The sequence below is a fragment of the Carettochelys insculpta genome, chromosome 13 (assembly GCF_033958435.1).
Source record: "Carettochelys insculpta isolate YL-2023 chromosome 13, ASM3395843v1, whole genome shotgun sequence".
Classification (NCBI taxonomy): domain Eukaryota; kingdom Metazoa; phylum Chordata; order Testudines; family Carettochelyidae; genus Carettochelys; species Carettochelys insculpta.
In genome coordinates this window covers 30193003-30214124 of record NC_134149.1, presented here as the reverse complement: position 1 = coordinate 30214124, position 21122 = coordinate 30193003, and the positions used below count along the sequence as shown (strand labels likewise).

At 41.0% G+C, this 21122-nt stretch overlaps 1 protein-coding gene across 1 annotated transcript in view; it reads right to left on the bottom strand.

Moving 5' to 3' along the window:
- The window catches only part of LOC142020423 (connector enhancer of kinase suppressor of ras 2-like), a 581534-nt gene that overhangs the window by 217187 nt on the left and 343225 nt on the right, over positions 1-21122 (bottom strand). The window contains exon 9 of the mRNA XM_075008216.1: positions 18253-18399. Coding sequence (XP_074864317.1) covers positions 18253-18399 — 147 coding nt within the window. The remainder of the gene's footprint in view (positions 1-18252; positions 18400-21122) is intronic.

Genomic DNA, 21122 nt, shown 5'->3' with positions numbered 1-21122 from the left:
ATGCCCATCCATGGCTAATAGAAGATTTGAGGATCCACCTGTGTGGAGGATCCACAAGGCTGAGGAGCTCAACTAATTATGGGGCACAATTGGGAATATCACAGGGACAGGTGTGAAGGTCAAAGGGTCAAAACAAGGGAACGTGAAGGGGACACTGACCAGAGAATCCTGGACAGTGCCCACTGCTCCTTGAAAGTGACAAGGGAGCCAGTGGACAAAGTCCAGAGGAACTCTGCCTGGATGAGTAACCAGGAGGAGGAGCAGAAATAGGTCCCTCAGTTGCAGGAGACACCCTCAGTAAACCTCCTTTCCCTGGTTTTATAGATGGACTTTGGCCAGCTAGAAGGTTGACATGGAGGTTCCATCACTTTGTGGGGCCCTCAATAGGGAATGCACATGTAAGAAAGTGAGGGGAGAAATGCAGACAAAATCCTAAAGGATATTTAGGAGTAGCTGGAATAAGAGCTGTAAAGGTATATGTGCACCAAGGTTTCGCTCATGCCACAAAACAGACAGGTGTCAGGGAGGGTGTAAACCACACTAAGTACATACTTGTGCTCAGGGCTCCAGGGAGAAGTCACTAACTGATATCTCTGGCAGGCTGTGGAACTAAGTTGGAATATAAGATAGCTCACCAGAGCTCCTGATCCCCTGAGTGGAGAGTAGTCCTATTTGGGTTCTGGAAATAGATGGATGTAAGCCTGCCTACTGATAAAGGACCATACCTTCCCCCTGCACCTCCCAACTTTGGGGAAGGATCCACAAGGCCCAAGAATTCAAATAATTATGGAGGACAACAATAATACAACTGGGATAGGTGCAAAGATAAAAAGGAACTTGAAGGGAACCAGGGCTCTCCACCCTCAATAGTGGGGTAGAGGGGAGATATAGGCTAATTAAGGCCTGGTTCCTAGGCAAGTTTATTGCAGGTTAATTGGGACACATGTAGTCCTGTCACGAACCTAAAAAACCCGTCTACTTCAGGGAGACAGGGGATCAAGGAAAGACAGAGGACTGGAGTTTGGAGGTGTGTTGCTGAGAACTGAAAGCCCAGAGAACTGGAAGAAGAGAGAACCTTGCCTCAGCAGAGTAGGGAGATTGCCAACCCCAATATTAAGGATTCAGGGTAATCCTACCTAAGGGTAAAGAGGACAATAAAACTGCAGGGGTTGACAGGGCCAGGGCTCAGAATAAGGAGCAAACCCAAACCTCTTCCACCCACTTCCCTCCTCTATCACCATCCTGGGCCACTAGTGGGCCCTCAGCACCCCAAAAGCAGGGCAAGGGGTGGCATCCTAGGCCCTCCCTCAAAAAATCTCAGGACTCAACAAACCAACTTTGGCCATTATGTCTCATTCTATACCAGATAATTGTGATTCCAAAATTAATAAAATATAAATTAATTTGAGGAATAAGTAGAAGCAGCACCAGGACACATCTTACTAATTTGAAAAGTGATATTTGTCCCTGGTTAGGATGATACAGCAAAATTCCTTTAATCTGGCACGTCTGGACTATTGGATGGCACCATAATCCCCATGCCCAATTTCAAACCCCCACTTCACGGCTCATCACTCCCGCATCCAGCTGCGGCTCACCACTCCTGTGTGGCCCCAGCGTCTTCTCTAACCTGTGCTCCTGCAGCTTCCTCACTACTCCCACACTTCTCAGCTTCACTGCCGTGTGCTTCTCAGCTTCATTACCACCCCCATGCACCTGAAGATTCTTCACCCCCGCGTGTCTCCAGCTTCACCTCCCACACATGTCCCGGCTCCAACCCCCCACATACCCCAGCTCAACTTCAGCCCCCGATTCCCTTGCAGCCCTAACCCACCCCAGGCTTAACCCCCCAGCTCCCCTCCCACGGCCCCAACCCTGCCTTCCAAGCCCCCTGACTTATATGAATGTCAAGGTATGCATCTCTTGGGGGCTGCTGGATGATCAGGATTTCCAGACCATCAGGGGCCGTATTAAAGGAATTTTACTGTAGTACTACATAATGTTCTGAATAGGGTCTCTGTGGGAGGTCAACTGCCTGTGTGCACAAACAGGGCACTGCACACTTCCTGCATGATACAGCAGTGAGCTCAGCTTCGTCCCCCTGCCCCTGCATAGTCTGACTCACAGAGGTTATTGTACAATCCAAGGGCATGTCAACATGAGGTAAAGGATCACTGTATTTGCGTTGAAAATGGATCCAGCAGCCTCTGTATTGCATGCAATTGGCATGGAAAGTCTACAGCAGTAGACTAAAAGTTTGGGGTGGAAAGATGGATTTCAGCTTCCGTACTGCTCTTCACTCTTTCTACACAGAGGTCAGACACTTGGGTTTGATGTGGATGGAATCAATTTAATCTAAAAATAATGTTTTCACATGAATGTTTTCATTAAACTATAAAAAAGGGAAAGAAATACAGACATTACAGAGATCTTTACTCTACTGAGATCTGTCACTACGCAGAACTTTTCCAAAAGGACTTTATGGCTCAGGGGATTGGTTATGGCACGCACACCAGCCACGTACATGCTCATCCATTAGCTCCTAGCTAACCCAGGACACTGGTGATTGTTGATTACTTTTACCAGGTAACTGCTTTGAGTAATCTGTTGATGGGTTCACTCCCATTGCTACTGGACAGATGCACACATCACTAAAACCACCACCATGACCGATATAGCTTTCTTAGCAGTACCAGCAGGGAAATTAAGGGTTCACTAAGGATGGACACTGAAATACCTTTTCACCCCTAAAAGGATGAGTCCTTCAGCTCTGTGTTTAGGAATACTGGTGGCATACTGGAGAAAACTCCAACTATGATTGTTCTTATGAGCCTTTATGTAGACATAAGATGTCAGCATCCTTCCTGACAGCTCTCTCTCTCTAAAAGTCAACTTAGAGCAATATGGGAGACAGGAAGGAAGTTAAAAACAAATTCATGTGAAACCGGCACTCTTTATATTTGTAACTTTGTCTAAACGTGTTTTTCTGTTTCTAATTTTAGCTTTTCTAGGACTATATTATTTTATTTTTACTTGCCCCTGTTACACATACACTGATAATAGATAATGCAAAATGATTTAACACAGGCAATATGTCACATGATGCCAGCAAATACCATAAACTAAAGAGCTCTTTTCTAATATAATTTGACTTATACAGTTTGCACCTCCAAAAACCAGCACTCTCTGATCTGGCAGGACAAAGGATACTCCTGGGCTAGAGGGCCGGGGCAGGAAGGCAAGCCAAGCTCACCTCCTGGCAGTCCTGTGGGTGGCAGTGGCCAGGGCTGCGGAGGAGAGCCTGCTGCAGCAGCAAGCTGTGGCAGGCCAGCAGGGGTTGCCAGGGACCAGGGGACATTAACCTTCTCAGGTCTGGCAAAATCCCTTGTTCAGGACCACAGAGGTCCCAGGGGTGCTGAACCAGAGAGGTGCAACCATATTAGAACATAGAAAAGGCAAAATATAGGAATGAACAGAAATATGATATTAAATGATTGGCTAACTGTATTACATATTACTGTGCAAAGGTCCCCCCACACAGCTGTGACACTATTCAGCTGATACTGTGACATAAATCACTATTTGAGAAATAAGCTGGATTTCTTATTCACAATATAAAGAGGTACATGTTATTACCAGTCACAGTAATCAGCAACGACTTGTCTTCTCACATCTGCTTTGTGAGCCACACCCTGCAATAATCATACCAACAGGGTGATATGATTGCAAGTAGTTAGAATGAGCTAATCATATTGAAATGAGATATTATGTTAATGCCCTGTCCTTACATGAAACCTTCAGCTGAAGCATGAATCACTGGCCTATTGATATTCTATGGGTTCTAGGTAATTAGATAATACTAAAGGGAAAAAGAAGGGCTAAGGAAAAGTCAATATTATATAAATGAACTGTAAAGTATAAAGAACATATTTTAAACAAACAATTTCAGTTTCCTAGATATAAGATATACATTTTCATTGTAATTGTGTTTTTTTCATAGATGCGATATAATAGCTCTATCTTTAGACCATTGTATTTATATTTAGGGCATGGATTCAAACACATTTAGACAAGTTATATAGATTATTTATGGGGAAACCTCTGATTTGAAGAGACACAAATGTATCTAAATACAGTACATGCAGCTAGTTTTCTAGCAGGTTAGAAAGAAAACCTATTGAACCTAGGAATCAGGTGCGGAACAGTAGAGATCTCTAGAACCATATTTATAAATCTGGATAGTGTTCAATCTTTCAGACATAGATAAACTGAATGCCATGCAGTTTGATGTGTGGAAGGTATTTTCAACAAATTCTGTTCCCCATTAGTAAACATACAAGATTACACAGCACTTTTCACACCCACAGGGATTTTTCCCCAGTGTTATTCGCCAAAAATACATCCCCCCCACAACTTTTGTGCAGCCTAGAACACTGAAAACACTACCAGATTTTATGTTCAGTTCTCCACCACTGTTTAATAACTTCGTTTGTACACACTATGATCAGTAATGCTTGCAGAATTTTGAAATGTTACAATCCTTGAAGGTGATAAATGGGGATCCTCATTTTCTGTAATAACCCCCCCCAAATTCTGATAAAAATCTATGTTTTTCTGCAATTAAAATGAAACGCTGAACTCTAGTTACTCGAGCAACAATATATGCAGATCTCAGTTGAACACAATGTTTTACTGATACACAGCAGAACCCCATTTATCAGATGACCTGGCTCTAAATATTAACTGAACTATCAGTTCCCAGGGGCTGATATTGGCAGGGCCTGGGCCCTTGCCAGCTACCTGGAGCTGACCTCCTGAGCCTCAGCTGCATACTGAATATATAACCCCAGTACTTCCAGTAACACTTAGTGAATAATTAATGTGTTTTTATTTTGTCACAAAATGTAAAAACTAAAAGATTCTCTGTAAAAATGAGAACTCTGTGTTTTTCTGTGACACTAGAATCCCTTGTGATAAATAAATGTAATTAATATTTATTCTTACAGCTTATCTGCATGAGGTATCAGGTTTTTAATGTCATAAGAATTAACACCACGAGAACCATACTTTTAGAACTGTAACAGAGAGAAAGCCGTGCTAGTCTATATACTATCAAAAAAAAAGCAGTCAAGTTGCACTTTAAAGACTAACAAAATAATTTATTAGGTGATGAGCTTTTGTGGGACAGACCCACTTCTTCAGACCATAGCCATACCAGAACAGACTCAATATTTAAGGCACAGAGAACCAAAAACAGTAATCAAGGTGGACAAATCAGAACAAAAAATGATCAAGGTGAGCAAATCAGAGAGTAGAGGGGCTGAAGGGGTGGGGGGCAGCGAAGCCAAGAATTAGATTAAGCCAAGTATGCAAACGAGCCCCTATATGACTGAGACTGGAATTTTCTGGGTCACTATAAGGGCTTGTTTGCATACTTGGCTTAATCTAATTCTTGGCTTCCCTGTCCACTCCCCCTTCAGCCTCTACTCTCTGATTTGCTCACCTTGATCATTTTTTTTTCTGATTTGTCCCCCTTGATTACTGTTTTTGGTTCTCTGTGCCTTAAATATTGAGTCTGTTCTGGTATGGCTATGGTCTGAAGAAGTGGGTCTGTCCCACGAAAGCTCACCTAATAAATTATTTTGTTAGTCTTTAATGTGCTACTGGAATGCTTTTTTCTTTTTTTTAGAACTGATGCTCTAGCTTTAAAAAACTTGAATGACTGCCCTGATGAACTGCTTTCCAAGTATTGTACCGTCAGTAATTATCAGTGATGAAGGAGTCAGGGAAGTCATCTCATATATACAAAAACATGGGGTGACTCATGGCTCTTGATAGCCAGTCAATGTCTTCTTGCCTCCACATCTCCAAAATATCATCTCTATTTACAGACCCCAAGTCTTGTCTCACTTCAGTGTAAATAGGGAAAAACACAACAGAAATCAATGGGGTTATATGGGTTTAGAAGTTGTGTATGCAAGATAAATCTTATAGAATATGTGTATGCTGCACTCAGGAGGTGTTATTGCAGTTCATGTAGGCATGCCTGAACTGGCTTTGATTTAACCACACTAAAATTCCTTTAATCCAGCCTCTGATGGTCTGGAAATCCTGATAATCTTGCATCCCCCGAGATATGCGTATCTCCAAATTCACATATGTTGGGGGGCTATGAGGTCTGTTAAGGTATTTATCACAGAAATAAAATATATTATTTTTAAATATTGCCTTTAACTTGACAGAGTGATTCTGAAAGTCTGAGACTTTTGAGATGGAAAGTTCTTTGCAGTTTTTTTAAAGAGAGTTTCTGCACAGAGATTTTCTTTTTCTCTCTAGGGAGTATGTTCAGAGTTTACTCGTACATTTGAATTAAATAATCAAGCATTTATTCCAGCACTTCATGAATATTTACTTTTTTCTTTGATTACTTTATTTACTTGCTGCATTTCTTTGCATGCTCAGTGTCATCTAATCTAGAGACCAAATGTATACTTACACATAAAAAGTCATATAGTTAAAATTGCAGAGATCTATAAATGTAAAGGACTTGCAAATATTGTAATTATACCTGCTGTTCTTCAGTCATATTCTACACTAATGAATATTTATCTGCTTTGTAGAAATGATTCAGCAATATTCATAAGGGCTGCATCTACACTAGCAAGTTCTTTTAGAAAATCTGGCCCTTTTAGGCCGTTTCTACACAGGCCACTTTCTTCGAAAATGGCATGGTAATACATGGCCCAAAAGATGCTAATGAGGCATGGATGCAAATTCCCCTCACCTCATTAGTATACGGTCACGTCATTTGGAGTCCAGAAGACCGTTCTTCTGGACTCCAAAACGCCGTTTTGAAGCGCGGCTCCCGGGGGGTCTTCCGGAAGGAAGTCCTTCTTCCAGAGGCCCCTTCTTCCCAAAAATTTTCAGGAAGAAAGGGCCTCTGGAAGAGGGACTTCCTTCCAGAAGCTCCCCAGGGGCCACACTTCTACACTGCGTTGTGGAGTCTGGAAGAACGGTCTTCCGGACTTCAAATGACGTGACTGTATGCTAATGAGGCGTGGGGAACTGGCATCCATGCCTCATTAGCGTATTTTGGGCCATGTATTACCATGCCACTTTCGAAGAAAGTGGCCTGTGTAGAAATGGCCTTTGATAGAACATGCGGCGCATCCACACACAAAATGCACTCTCTTCAGCCGAAATCAAAAGAACGCAGCTCATCTTCCAGAAGCCCATTTGCACTCCTGGATCAGGAAGATCACCTTCTTTTGAAAGTTTCTTTCAGAAAAAAAAAAGTGTGTGGCTGTTCCATGGGCCCTTCTTTCAAAAGATTGCTGCAGTGTAGACATAGCCAAGGTGTTCTGATCCTTACTTACAGTATTCTTTCTGTATGGTTATTGTTACTTTTACATATAGGGGGCCCAATCCCTAACCCCTCCTCATGAGGGTAGTCCCATTGAATTGAATGGGTCTACTAGGATGAGAGCTACACACAGAAATAAGGGTTTCCAGAGTTAGATCCACTAACCTATGAAACCACTGACCAAAAATTAGGGGAAAATACCATTGCATAGAGGAAATATTAAGGTGTAAAGCTGACTTGTTTTTGTGAGTCTCAATAGATACAAATGTTTAATAGGACGGAATTTAAATTTCCACTGTCTTGTATAGCAAATATCAAAATAACTATTGGCTGTTACAGCTTTAAGCACTGCTTAAGTGCCATGTAACTATGTGGCTTTCATCAAACACAAACTTATTCTAATTAGCTATTTATCTACATTTATGTTTTTATTCTGGTTTTAGAAACTGAGACTGATCCTAAACTGTTACAAATTAGAATTATTTTATCAAGTGAGTTATGTTAATTCATACCAGCTGATGATCTGATCACTGTCCTTAGATAACTAAATTAACAGTAAACATAACTAGTTTAACAGTGAAACAAAGCAGCTGAAGTACAGACAAAGAGTGAAGATTAACACAGCTACCTCTCTGTTAGTTTAACAGTGGTTTAGCATTAAAAAATGAGACTAAAATATAAACTTATCTTTTCCCTACTTTGGTACATATTCAGTACGTACACTCACGTACATATGCATCCACAGACCGAAATCTTGCAGTTTATACCACTTTTTATTTCTGTTATGTGCAATAATTAGAACTCATTATCATTCTGCTGGTATTTTTTTATGCAACCACTTTCAATTAGTTGCAAGATTTCAATAAAAATATTTTCACCTAAGCTACGTTTAATGATTCTAGTGGTGTTATAGCCCACTCCAGCAGGGAGAGTGTTATAAGCAGGCCAGAGGGAGCTGGCACTGGATGGGCCAATCAAGATGAGGAGCAGTCAGCCAATCTGGGCCAGACTGGGCCCTATCAAAGGCTGCACAGCTGAGGGGCACTCATTCTTGCCCTGTCCAGCAAGAGAGAAGGAGAAGGGTCTCAGTAGGGGAGGGAATCAGTGGCATGTGGTGAAAGCAGTGCTGGGCAGGCTCAGAGGAGCTGGAGAGAAGTGCCAGCTTGACACCTCCCCGGCTATGGGCCTTGATACCAAGGCTAAGAAGGAGCAAAGGTCTCAGGGAAGTGGCACAGGGAATACTGAGTGAAGTTATGGGGAGCAAAGGAGGGCAGGACAAGGCTGCCATCAGAGGTTCCCTCTGCCAGTATCCAGAGTAACGGGTGGGACTGGATCCCACACCTGGCCACACTGCAGCATGGCCTATACCATGGGGGCCGGGGTAGGGCAATAAATGGGCTGTGCAGTAGTTCATCATGCTTAGCCCCTGGAAGATGAGCAGCACTTTTAATTATCTGCCTATCCACAGATATGGCTACTTGCAGTTCCTGTTAGCCACATATCACCATTCCTGGCCAATCAGAGGTACAGAAAGTGGTGCAGATTGGGACACTGCTTCCCATAGCTGCCATTGCTTGGGAATTATGATCTGCAGCCAAAAGAATCGTCAAAATGGGCATACCTGTGGACTGACCATGGAGCACTACATCCAGCCCACAGGCCATTATTGCCCCTCTCTGGCCTATACAACTGCAGCTTGCCTCTCAGGTAAGGGGTTAAGACTATGGTGAAGCAGTTAGCCATAGGGGCAGGTGTTATGACTGAGGACTGCTGCTGCCTCCAGAAGGGGGCGAGAAAGGAGTGGTGGGCACAGCTGGGCTATGTCTACACATGAAGCCTACATCGAAATAAGCTATTTCGATGAATAACGTCTACACATCCTCCAGGGCTGGCAACGTCGATGTTCAACTTCGACGTTGCACAGCACCACATCGAAATAGGCGCTGCGAGGGAACGTCTACACGCCAAAGTAGCACACATCGAAATAAGGGTGCCAAGCACAGCTGCAGACAGGGTCACAGGGCGGACTCAACAGCAAGCCGCTCCCTTAAAGGGCCCCTCCCAGACACAGTTGCACTAAACAACACAAGATACACAGAGCCGACAACTGGTTGCAGACCCTGTGCCTGCAGCATGGATCCCCAGCTGCCGCAGCAGCAGCCAGAAGCCCTGGGCTAAGGGCTTCTGCCCACGGTGACCATAGAGCCCCGCAGGGGCTGGAGAGAGAGCATCTCTCAACCCCTCAGCTGATGGCTGCCATGGCGGACCCCGCTTTTCGAAGTTGCGGGACGCGCAACGACTACACGGTCCCTACTTCGACGTTGAACGTTGAAGTAGGGCGTTATTCCTATCCCCTCATGGGGTGAGCGACTTCGACGTCTCGCCGCCTAACGTTGAAGTTAACTTCGAAATAGCGCCCGATGCGTGTAGCCGTGACGGGCGCTATTTCGAAGTTAGTGCCACTACTTCGAAGTAGCATGCACGTGTCGACACGGCTCTGGAGAGCAGTGTCCTTAAGAGGATGTCACAGTCTAGGGAGCTACACAGGTCCAGAACCAGAGAGAGCAGAGCAAAGATGAGTGAGACATTTGCTAGAAGGCTGTACCATCCATAAACTGAACTAATTCCTGGACTAAACAGCAGAAGGCACCACAGTGGTGAGTTGACCCCACTACAATGATATACAGTCATTATCCCTCTGATGTAGTCATTGACAGGGGAAAAATACTGATTTCCTAATGAATTTTTGATAATTCCCCTTAAATACAGCCATTCTTTAAAGAATGAGCACTCATGTAGCTCTTTATACCTGCACAGTGTTTTCCACTTAATTACTCTCCATAACATGACACTACAGCACCTCTGAGTGTCAGACGTATTAGTATGCTGAAAACAGAAATGGAACATAGAGAGGTCAAATGAGTCCGCTGCAGCCTCAGCCACAAATAGAGGTAGTGTCAAGACCCAGGATTAGTGCAGGGGATTTCCTGGGTCCAAAAGTCGGAATTCAGTTTATAAAAGCATATCTCATACACAGGAGATTCTTCAGTGCACTGAAGATGTAATGTAATGCCCACCACCCACAAAACAATAGTGAACTGGAAAATGAACAAGGACTGTGGAGAGAGAATCCATCTCTTTAACTCACGGCAATGCATCAGATACTCCTGCTTATCGGCTAATTCACAACTTGAATTCAAATAGAAACCTACATGAGGGTGGATGCGCCTATTGGATCTGCATGGTCATGAACCATTTCCCAATCCTTTTTATGACTGCTTGTGCAGAGCTGGTCACAGATACTGCAGAATCTCCCGGTGTGTGCATTATACTGAATTGCAAGGTTCTGCTACATTGCTGCCCTATAACAAGGACAGCTAAAATGGCTGTGGAATAAGCTGTAGTAAACTAGTATGATAAAGTCTTCCTACACAAAACAAACATTTATTAAAAGTTCAATTAATCAAAACACAACTTGCTTGTTTGAGGGTTGTGTTAAGGGTCACTTGAATCCAAAATAAGCACGTTTCATACACGTAGGGCCCTACAAAATTGATAGTTCGTTTCAGTCAATTTTATTGTCATAGGATTTTAAAAAATTATAATTTTCATGATTTCAATTATTTAAATCTGACATTTCAAGGTGTTGTGATTGTAAAAGTCCTGCCCCAAAAAGGTACTGGAGCACAGTGTGTCACAAGGTTACCATAGAAGGGGTTATGGTACAGCTACTCTTACTTCTGCACCGCTGCTGGCAATGGCATGGCCTTCAGAGCTGGGAAACTGGAAAGTTTCATCTTCTGGCTGGGAGCCCAGCTCTGAAGACAGAGCCAGCAGGGCAGAGGTAAGCATAGCCACCCTTATTTCTATGCTGCTGCCTTCAGAACTGAGTCCTTAGTCAGCAGCCACCATTTTCTGGCTGCCCAACTCTGAAGGCACCTCAGAACTAAGGGGAAATAAATACTGTGAACCCCTAAAATAACCTTGTGACCTCCCTGCAACTTCCTTTTGGGACAGGATCCCCAATTTGAGAAATGCTAGTTTTCCCCATGAAATTGGTATAGGATAAGAGCCCCCACAAGACCAGATTGCACAGTCCAAGACTTATTTTTCATGTCCCTACATACTTGTAAACAGCCTACAATGTCACAATATGAAAATAGAATGTTAGGTGCTCAGAAATTACAGTAACAGGAGTTACTGAGAAAGCCACTGCACTGACTGATGTACTTACAAGTAAACAACATTTACATTTTCAACTCGTCACATGCTTAATTTACTTATAATAAAAACTGTAAATTCAAGGTCTCCGGTTTTGCTGACTTTTTATGTTGATCATTGTATTAAGATGACTAAAAATGTTCACATATTTTTACATAGTTTATTTATTGCAGATACACAGAAATAAACAAGACAAGTTTCAAATCCACTCCAGCTACAAAGTACTAGTTCAGAGAATAAAAAGAAAATTTGTGTTATAATATACTATTCAATGAAAATGCTCTGGTACTTACAGAAAAAGAAAAGCATGGTATAAATATATACTATAAAGGGTATTTTTTAAGTACGCCTTCTGATCTCATTCCCTATAAGATCTCGGAGTGATATCTTACACCTTGCCCTTTCCATGGTTCTCTGGGTTACAGTGAATTTTTCTTCCTTCACTTTCATTGTACGGGTGATGTACGATATGAAGTGGAGATGGTGAGTCATGGGCATGAGACTAGGTAGACAAGCCACATTAGTGACAGGATCCCCAGAGACCATAAATTACTGCTGGGCAAACTGAGAACACTGTGCCAATTCCATGACAAAACTGTTCGGTGAGAAATTGAAAGAGCTTGCTCTCAACAAAAGGGAATGGTGTGGTTCCGTAGATGAAGGCAAACCAGACAAAGGTGACACTGGTGACTTTTTAGGTGGCATTTCATGTTATCTTGCCCATTTGCCAGTGATTAATAATTACAGACCAGCCACCATTCCCAATGTATTCATCTGCAATTTTGCTAGTGACTTCAATGGAAGCATGACTGATGAGAACATAAAATATAAACTTCTTAAATTAATGGAAGTTTAGGTAAAAAATGCTTTAGCATTTCTAATATGTTAGATGTTCAAACTTTAAACACAAATCATTCAAACAACATATGTGACAATACACAAGTGTACATAATTTTGTTCCAGCTACACAGAGCTTACCAATCTTACTCAAATGAACAGTCTGTTTGGAGCCTATGAAATTATTTTTCAGAGGTAAGGTACTACAAATGTGAGGGAAAGTGGCAGAATGAGCCACAAATATATTTCAAGCAAAGAATAAGAGAAAAGCAAGTAATTTGTATGTATATGGATGCGGAAATTCTTTTCATTCTGAGCTACCATCTCCCCAAACTGATTAGAAGCATAATAATGTTTATCTCACTGAAGAGAACACATATAAAATCTCAGGGGATATGAACTTCTTGTTCTAATCATAGAAAAGAGGAGAAATCATTACAATTAACTGATCTTGTGATTTCGTAGATTAACAAGGGTATGGCTTATCAGAGATTAAAGTTCATGTTCAGCATTGGAACTCTAATTCATTGGTCTTTTGGATTTGTAAATTATGCAGATGTAGTGTTTATATATCGGGGAATACCACAACCAAATTATACACTTGTGTTGATCCACTGTAGATAAACAATGTGATATTATGAACAGCAACTATATATAAAGCCTTTCATTCTCACAGCCATGTGGTAAAAGTATCTTCATGGGCAATTCTGAGACAGAGAGGTGGGGGAAAAATAGCAATTCTCTAATTCACTGTAAGATAGGAACCCTAAGCCCCACACTGCGAGAACCTTAATCTATGAGGTGAAAGAAGACATTAGAGCTGCACGACAACATAAGAGTGTTAAAAAAATGTTTCTTTCTGTCTGAGTAGTTTCGTGTCAGCATCAAGCAGCATGTTTACACCACTTGCAGCCAGTAGCGATAGACAGCCAATAAGCTGTTCAGCTAATGCTAACTTACCAATTACCACCCCATTCACCCAAAACTGATCCAGCTCCCACTGAAATCTATGGAAGTCTTTTCACTGACTTCAGTGATTATGAAATTGAGTTCTAGATTGACAATCTGCCAGAAAGTCTAATGAAATTTTAAAGAAAACTAAGTTTTCATTTCTTTTTCTGTGACGAAAAATGAGGTAAATGCACATATGTTATATCAAATATTTCTGAAAGAAATTATCTGAGCTGATGAGAATAAATATGTGCATTATATATCAATGTGACAAACCCCAAGCATACAAAATTCTGAGCAAGGTCCAGAAATCTTTAAACTGGTTTAAAATAATGTTTTTTTTTTAATAATAAGTTATTGGTTCTTTTATTGGCCTTAATGATATTTGCATTATTGGGATGTATTTGATGTATGTCTTCAAGCTTTTCTGTTCCAACATGAGGGCTACAATCTTCCCTTTTTTATGTAAAAAGAGGTTTTCACCTAACCACATATCTCCAGAAGTTCATGCTTCAAGAAAAACAAAACAAAACAAAAACAAAATAGTTATTGTGAGATTCCCAAGAAAATCTTGAGAGTTGATAACACTGTAATATTTATTTTTCTGTTGCGCACTGTGGAGGGAGTAATCCCTGGGCCAACACCTGGGTAAATCCATGATGGGTTTTCATCATGTTTCATGATTTCATTACAGTTTCTTAAAAGGATTCCCAAAAGCATTTGTAATGTCAACAGACCTGGGTTGCTGGCCCTGGAGGTAGAACCTGTGAGCACAGGGTCTAAATCTCTGCACTCTACTGTGTGAGCTAAAGGCCAGGTGGCTCTCAGCCAAGGCTGTAGAGCAGACTTTACTCATCCCAGATGAGGTCTTACTGCCTCTGGATATTTCATGCTTCCCTGGGCTGAGGAAGCACATCCCAAGCTTCTGAGACCTTCCAGCAGTTCATCCTGGACAAGCCCCCCATTGTAATGCTTACAGACCTGGGTTGTCAGCCCTGGGAACAGAATCTGTGCACATAGGGTCTAAAGCCCTGCACTCTACCCCACGAGCTAAAGGCCAGCTGGCTCTTAGCTGAGGCTGTAGAGCAGAGACTTTACTCACCCCAGCTGAGGTCTCAGTGCCTCTGGGTACTACACATTCATTCTGTAAGACTGACAAAAGGCTCTGTGGTGATTTGTATTTTACTGGGTGTGACAGAGTGGACTAGGTCCAGATGCCCCTGTGGGAGGTCATGTCCTTCTGCCATCCCGAGCCTCAGAAAAGGACAGAAGAGTGGTCATCCAAGCAGCTTAGAGCCCCTGTGTGTGACACAACCAATCTTTGGCCAGCAGGACAGCATAAGAAAAGCTTCAAGGCCAGAATAAGAGCAGCTCCTTGCTAGAGCTGGAGGAAAGTATGGAGATACACATCTCACAGAGCTGGAAGGGACTGCAGGAGGTCATTGAGTCTAGTCCCCTGCCTCTTGGCAGGGCCAAGCACCATTTCTTTTTTAATTTATTTGCCCCAGATCCCCTCAAGGATTGAGCCCACAACCCTGGGTTTAGTGGGACAATGCTCAAGCCACTGAAATTAGTTGCAGCAATGAAGGGTCCTGTGGCACCTTATAGACTAACAGAAAAGTTTTGAGCATGAGCTTTCGTGAGCACAGACTCACTTCATCTCATCTCACATCAGACTCATGTGCATCTGATGAAGTGAGTCTGTGCGCACGAAAGCTCATGCTCACAACTTTTCTGTTAGTCTATAAGGTGCCACAGGACCCTTCGTTGCCGTTACAGATCCAGACTAACACGGCTACCCCTCCGATACTTGAAATTAGTTGGTGCTCAAGGCTGGCTCCTGGGACTTCACCAAGACAAAGACCTGAGGTAAGAATGAAGAATGTGCTGAAGCTGTAGGGAAGTAGCCCATGGAATTAAAGCAGCAATGCAGTTATTTAAAAGGACATTGCAGACAGCTGCTATCTATAGGGTCCCAGGGCTGGGATAGACCCACATTAGAGGGTAGGCCCAGGTGCCCCTAACGCTCCTTAGCTACTGGAGGAAGTGGCCTGGATAGTGATACTTCCAGAGGGAGTGGAGGGAAAGCAACTATAGTGACCTCAGCTGAAGTGCGGGGGCCAGAAAAGCCCTGAGAGGACAAAGGCATTGCCCTGCCTGAGCACTGCTCTATTCCAGAGTGGGGACAAACAGAGAAAGTCATTACAGAGGACACTGAGAGGGACCCCTGTTGGACTTGCACCTTTGGAAAGGTTTGCTTTATTTCACAGACACACGCAATGTGTGTTGGTTGGAGGGCTGAGTCACCAGAGAACCACCACAAAACCGAGAAAGTGTGCAGGCCCATGCACATAGCCAGTGGACACTGTTACACTTGCATTTAGTAAAGATCATGGATCCTATAAACAAGAACTGGCAAATCATGTCTTTTATACTGTGAGGATTGTTTGCATTCCTGTTATCATGACCATGAGTGTCCATAAAACAGTTTCTTAGCACAATCGGCATTTACGTTCAGATAGGGAATTACTTTAAAAAATTGGTATCTTGAAATCTATCTAGGCAATTATACAGTCTTCATCACTGTGGCAGCTGAGTGCTTAAAAAAAAGAAAGAAGCTTTGAGAAATGAACTACCTCTGTTGATAATGATTTCATACATCTAGTTTAACAAAAGTCTGGTCTTAGAGAAAGGGCAGGCAATACGTGGCCCACAGGCCAGACACAGTTCACTAGGGTTAGCCCCTGGCTGACCTTTGGCACTTTATTTACCTATGCATCCACAGGCATGATTGCTTGGAGCTCCCATTGGCCTTGGACTGCTATTCTTAGTCAGTGGGAGCTATGGAAAGCGTATCTTGGTCCATGCCACTTCCTGAAGCTCCCATTGGCCAGGAACAGCACTCTGCAGCCAATTGAAGCCACCAGCAGCTTTGCCTGCAGATATGTAGGTAAATAAAGCACCTGTGGCTCACTAGAGGCAAAACACATCTTGCCAGCAGGGTCACTTATTGCCCATCCTTGTCTTAGCAGGTACTTATGAAAAACACTGTCATCACTTTAAAAAAAACCGTGAGAAATAGCAATGTACAATTTTACCGAGTTCCTTCATTGGAATATTTCCTCTGTATCAGTGAAGCATGTTTTAGTGGAGGCAATCATAAATACAACACTCCTTACTGGTCTTTAAGTGAAGAAAATGCATGGAAATTCTAATTCTGGTTTCCTCAATGAGATATACCATAAAACAGAAACCACTGATCATTAGTAAAATGGTTTAATGTGCTCCCATTCATCCAACCGTCATGAGCATGATGGGACTGGAGCAACAACTGTATGGTAGAGGAAACTGGAAGCTATATATAACAGCATTGATCACTACCATACTAACAGAGCTTCTTGGACCTGGGTTTGGTTCATTTTCAGGTTCTTTAACTACATAATTAATGTGCTGGCAGAGAGGAGGGACCTCTACTTGCCAAGTCCATTTTACTGTCCAAGAAGATTTCAGACTAATTACATGAATAGCTGCCTTTCTCTTTAGGTCTTCAAGCATTCTAGTGGAGAAAAATCTATAAAGTATTCAATTCTTATGAGTTTCATAAAGTCCCCTTTGGGGCAGGTTACTCATACAGGTGTTAGCTTTGAGAGAGAGAAAAGAACAACAAATGTCAGAGTTTCTAGACTTTGAAGATTGGCTATCGAGCTAAGTGGGTATGTGATCATTGCAGAGAATGAAAGTTTGGAAAGATGAAAAGGCAGAAGAAGGACACACTTCTTTGACTCTGATTGAGGAAAGAGAAATATGGGACATAATCAATGCTTATTTGTGCCAGGTCTTGCCAGTGCTGAGTATCGTCACCTCAGCAGCCCCAGACATGGGACTGGCTGGGAAGGAGGGCGGGGAGCCGGATGAGTACCAGCTCCTCTTTTTTTACAAGACAAGCACTAGACATAATAAAGATGTTTATTCAGACTGGATTCAAACAGGTATTCACCTTTTGGAATGATTCAAACAAAATTTTCAAACTTGCTTCACACATCATGAAAGTACAGAATCTTTTGCCATTTTAAAAGTATGAAATAGGCAGTCACATTCATTTGTTTATTCAGGAAAGTTGCTTTAAGTAGTTTTCATTTGAAAACTTTTAGTGTGTCAGTTTCTATCACATATATCAATGCTCTCAGAAGAGCATTCATGAGAATTCTGAGAAGAGAGTTCAGGTCATGGGACACCACAGGAAAATTTTATGTTGAGGAAAATGAAGCAGAGAGGCAGATCACATTTTTAACTGCTTTTTTCATATTGTTGGGCTTCCAGAGAACAAGGAAACATAAAAGTATTGCTAGTTCTTTAAACAAGCCATTAACCTGTTGGCCAAAAAAATTGGAAAATAAACAGACATAAATAGGCTGCATAAGAAATCCAAAGGGACTAGAATTCCCTCTTGAAGAGATTACAAAATATTTTCTTGGATATAATAGAAATGCAGAATGCCTGGAATAGCTGCATTGCTTTTGCTGGAAACCGTAAGCAACTGATCTGGAGTTGGTTCAGAATGGTTAGATATAATGAATATATTACTGTTTGCAGATGTTCTGTCTATTTTGACTCTTACAGTCCTCACTCATACAAAAGATATGGCAGAAACACAATTAGCCTGATTGTACCAGAGTGCTGATCCTTGGTTCATGAAAGTATCCCAGCACTTTGTTTCACTAATTTTCTGAGTGTCACAGGAATGTAGTCCTGGTCATTATGAACTATACTATAATTACAACTGTAACTTCTGTTTGGAAGAAATGGCAACGTTACTACCTTGGTCTTTAACAAAATATAGCATTGGCCATAAAACACTACAGTTTCAACAACCTTCTTACCTGAAGTGCCAGAGGCTTCCACCTCACATTCTTCAGAAGTGCAGGAGCAGAAACCAGAGTATTTTGAGGACGTTTCTTCAAGGTTAAGATGACTCCATTTGGGTCTTCCCGCAGTGCATTTACAAGGTTCTTTAACTGCCAGCCAACCTGAGGAGACAGCCCATAATGGAACTTTGAAAGACTTCCACTAATTTACCTGGTCATGAAGTCTTGTGTTAAACCAAAATGGTTGATTTAAATGGAACTGTATTATTGTGCATTCTTTGCAAATAGTTATTAATTATATTTCACTCCTCTAGCACAGAGATGATAATGCTGTTGCTGGGTTTTTGCTCATTTTTTATAATGGAGATGAAATCTTAATCTAATCCTAAAGATATAAAGTAAACAGGGGATTTTGAAAATACTAATGTAGTGCTATAATTTTTCTTGTCTTCTAAACAACTTGATAATTTTTAATTATCCTTACCACTGAATAATCATTGAATTTATCTGTAGGAGGAGCAATAGTAGTAACTGAATAATTGAAAACCACATCTTCAGTGTTATAACAAAAACTGTTTAATTTGGGGAAGGGGCAGGAGAAATAGAAAAAGGGATATCATTGGATAACAAGAATGCAACTTCCTCCAGGGATTAATTAAAGATAAAGTATCATTTGCTTTAGTTACTAATAGTTCCACTGAGAGTAATTGAAGTTCACAAATTATTATAAATGACAATAACTCTGAAGGGATTTCTCTTGTACCCCCTCCTGGAAAAATGCATAGTAATTTTTAGGATTATTTTTTATTTTGCATGCATTTTTTCTGCTTTTACATTTAAACATTTAAGTTTATAAATATAGGGTATGAATTTTCATTTTGTGTTTATGAATATACCTCCTATTTGATAAAAAGATAAATGCTAAAATGGATTGTAAAAGTTATATATAATGTAAATGATGAGCAAAAGGTATATAAAGGATTATTTTCAAATGTTTAAATAATCCAATGTTTAAATAATTTTGAGTAGATTTGATGCAGTAAAAAAGCATGAATTCTCTGCCACAGGTAAAGAATATTTTTTGTATTGCACTTAAACGTTCTTAATCCATGGTTCAAATCTCTGCATGGCTGGAGCATCATAATGATAATAAAAACAAAATAATCTTGAAATGCAGTGCAATAAAACAAAGTATACAAGCACATACTCCCCCACATCCTATACTATCTAGCACAAATGTAACGTGTAAATGTGAGAAATGGTAGAGCACTGTACTGTACAATTAATGGCTTTCTGGTTAGTTACCTACATAAAATAACAAAACAAAATAACAGATTAAATACAGCGCTTTAAGGATTCATCATATGACATGTTATACATGTATAGTACTCCATAATGGTTTGTACATACAAAAGATTTAGTAATATATTTTGTTTACTTTTCATGTTATGGTGAACATCCACAGTTCAGACAATTCCATAATCCAGCATGCCAGATTAGAGATATTCAAGTGCATTAGTATATTAATAGATACTGGATACAAAAAGGGTCTTTTTCATCAAGTATCATAAAGGAGTGAAAGCAGGACATTGCATGAATCCAAATATAGGGCTGTGGTTTTGGGAATATCTGATGAACTGGGCACCTTTGTTTGCATGGCATTAATTTATATGACTGTTATTTATGTTAAAGGTTGCCACTTTGCTGTATCTATTCCTTAAATATGATGAATTTCTATTTCCTAACAGTTCTTAATGACCATCACACAGACTAGATCATAAAAGAACACTGCCAAGAGGCTACAAAACACAACTCGTAATCAGAAAAGCAAAACTAGGTTATATTCCCAGCTCCGACACTAACACGCTTCTGTGAAGCTAACTTCTCTGTGCCTTAATTTCCCATCTGTAAGATAGGATAACAATACTTCGCACCTCAGAGAGGCATTACAGAACATAGCGCATGTATGTTTGAGATACTTGAGTAATAGCTACTGCAGAACTCCCCAATTACCACAGCATGTTATGCTGTCATTTCTGTTACATAGTGTGAACATTTTATAAGAAAATGAGATTCTGATCATATTTTCTTCCCAGGAAAGTCAAAAAATCTCCAAATTCAATTGCGACAGCCAATTGTGTTATCTTTGCTCTTAGTGTTATCATTCCCTTGATAGCTATATGCTGTGTTCTTTGTCAAAACAGTTCTGTTGAAACAATCTCCTTAAAAATCCTGGGAGGATTCTTCAAGAGAACAATTGAAGTACAGTGTATCTGAACACCACAGGAGAAAAGAGAAGGACCTTCTGAAGAACAAGAACCTAGCCAGTCAGGATATTTAAGGCCAAGAAAATACATAGATTAGAGGAAATATTGTTCTATTGTGTCTTCATGTATTTGTACAGTATCACTGAAATAAAGAGAGAGCATAAGATTTCTCCTAAGTTTCCTTAGATAGCTTGCGTATATACTCAGCATCATTTATTTTGAAGGAAAATCTTTGGCATACTCAACTATTCTATGCTTAAAATTACCTTTACCTGCACAACACTGTTCTCTATACTTGGTTTCTCCTCATATTACAAGGCAAGCAAAGCACACTCTAGCGTGGCTCATGATATCACCTGGAAACTATTGTATGTTGATCACATCAGCATCCAAATTTCAGCAAAAGTGGTATGTGTGGGAGGTCAAACATATGATTATTTTGTCGTGTCTACAGTGTCAACTGTGCTGAGTCTCTTAAAAGTTGAACATAGCCTATTAAAAGAGTTTTAAACTATGAATTCAGGAGCGACTGTTGGGAGATGCATATGTAATCTTCACACCTGATTCTAATTCTGAGCAGAAAGAAAACTAAGTAAGAAAGGTACAGCAGCAGAGAAA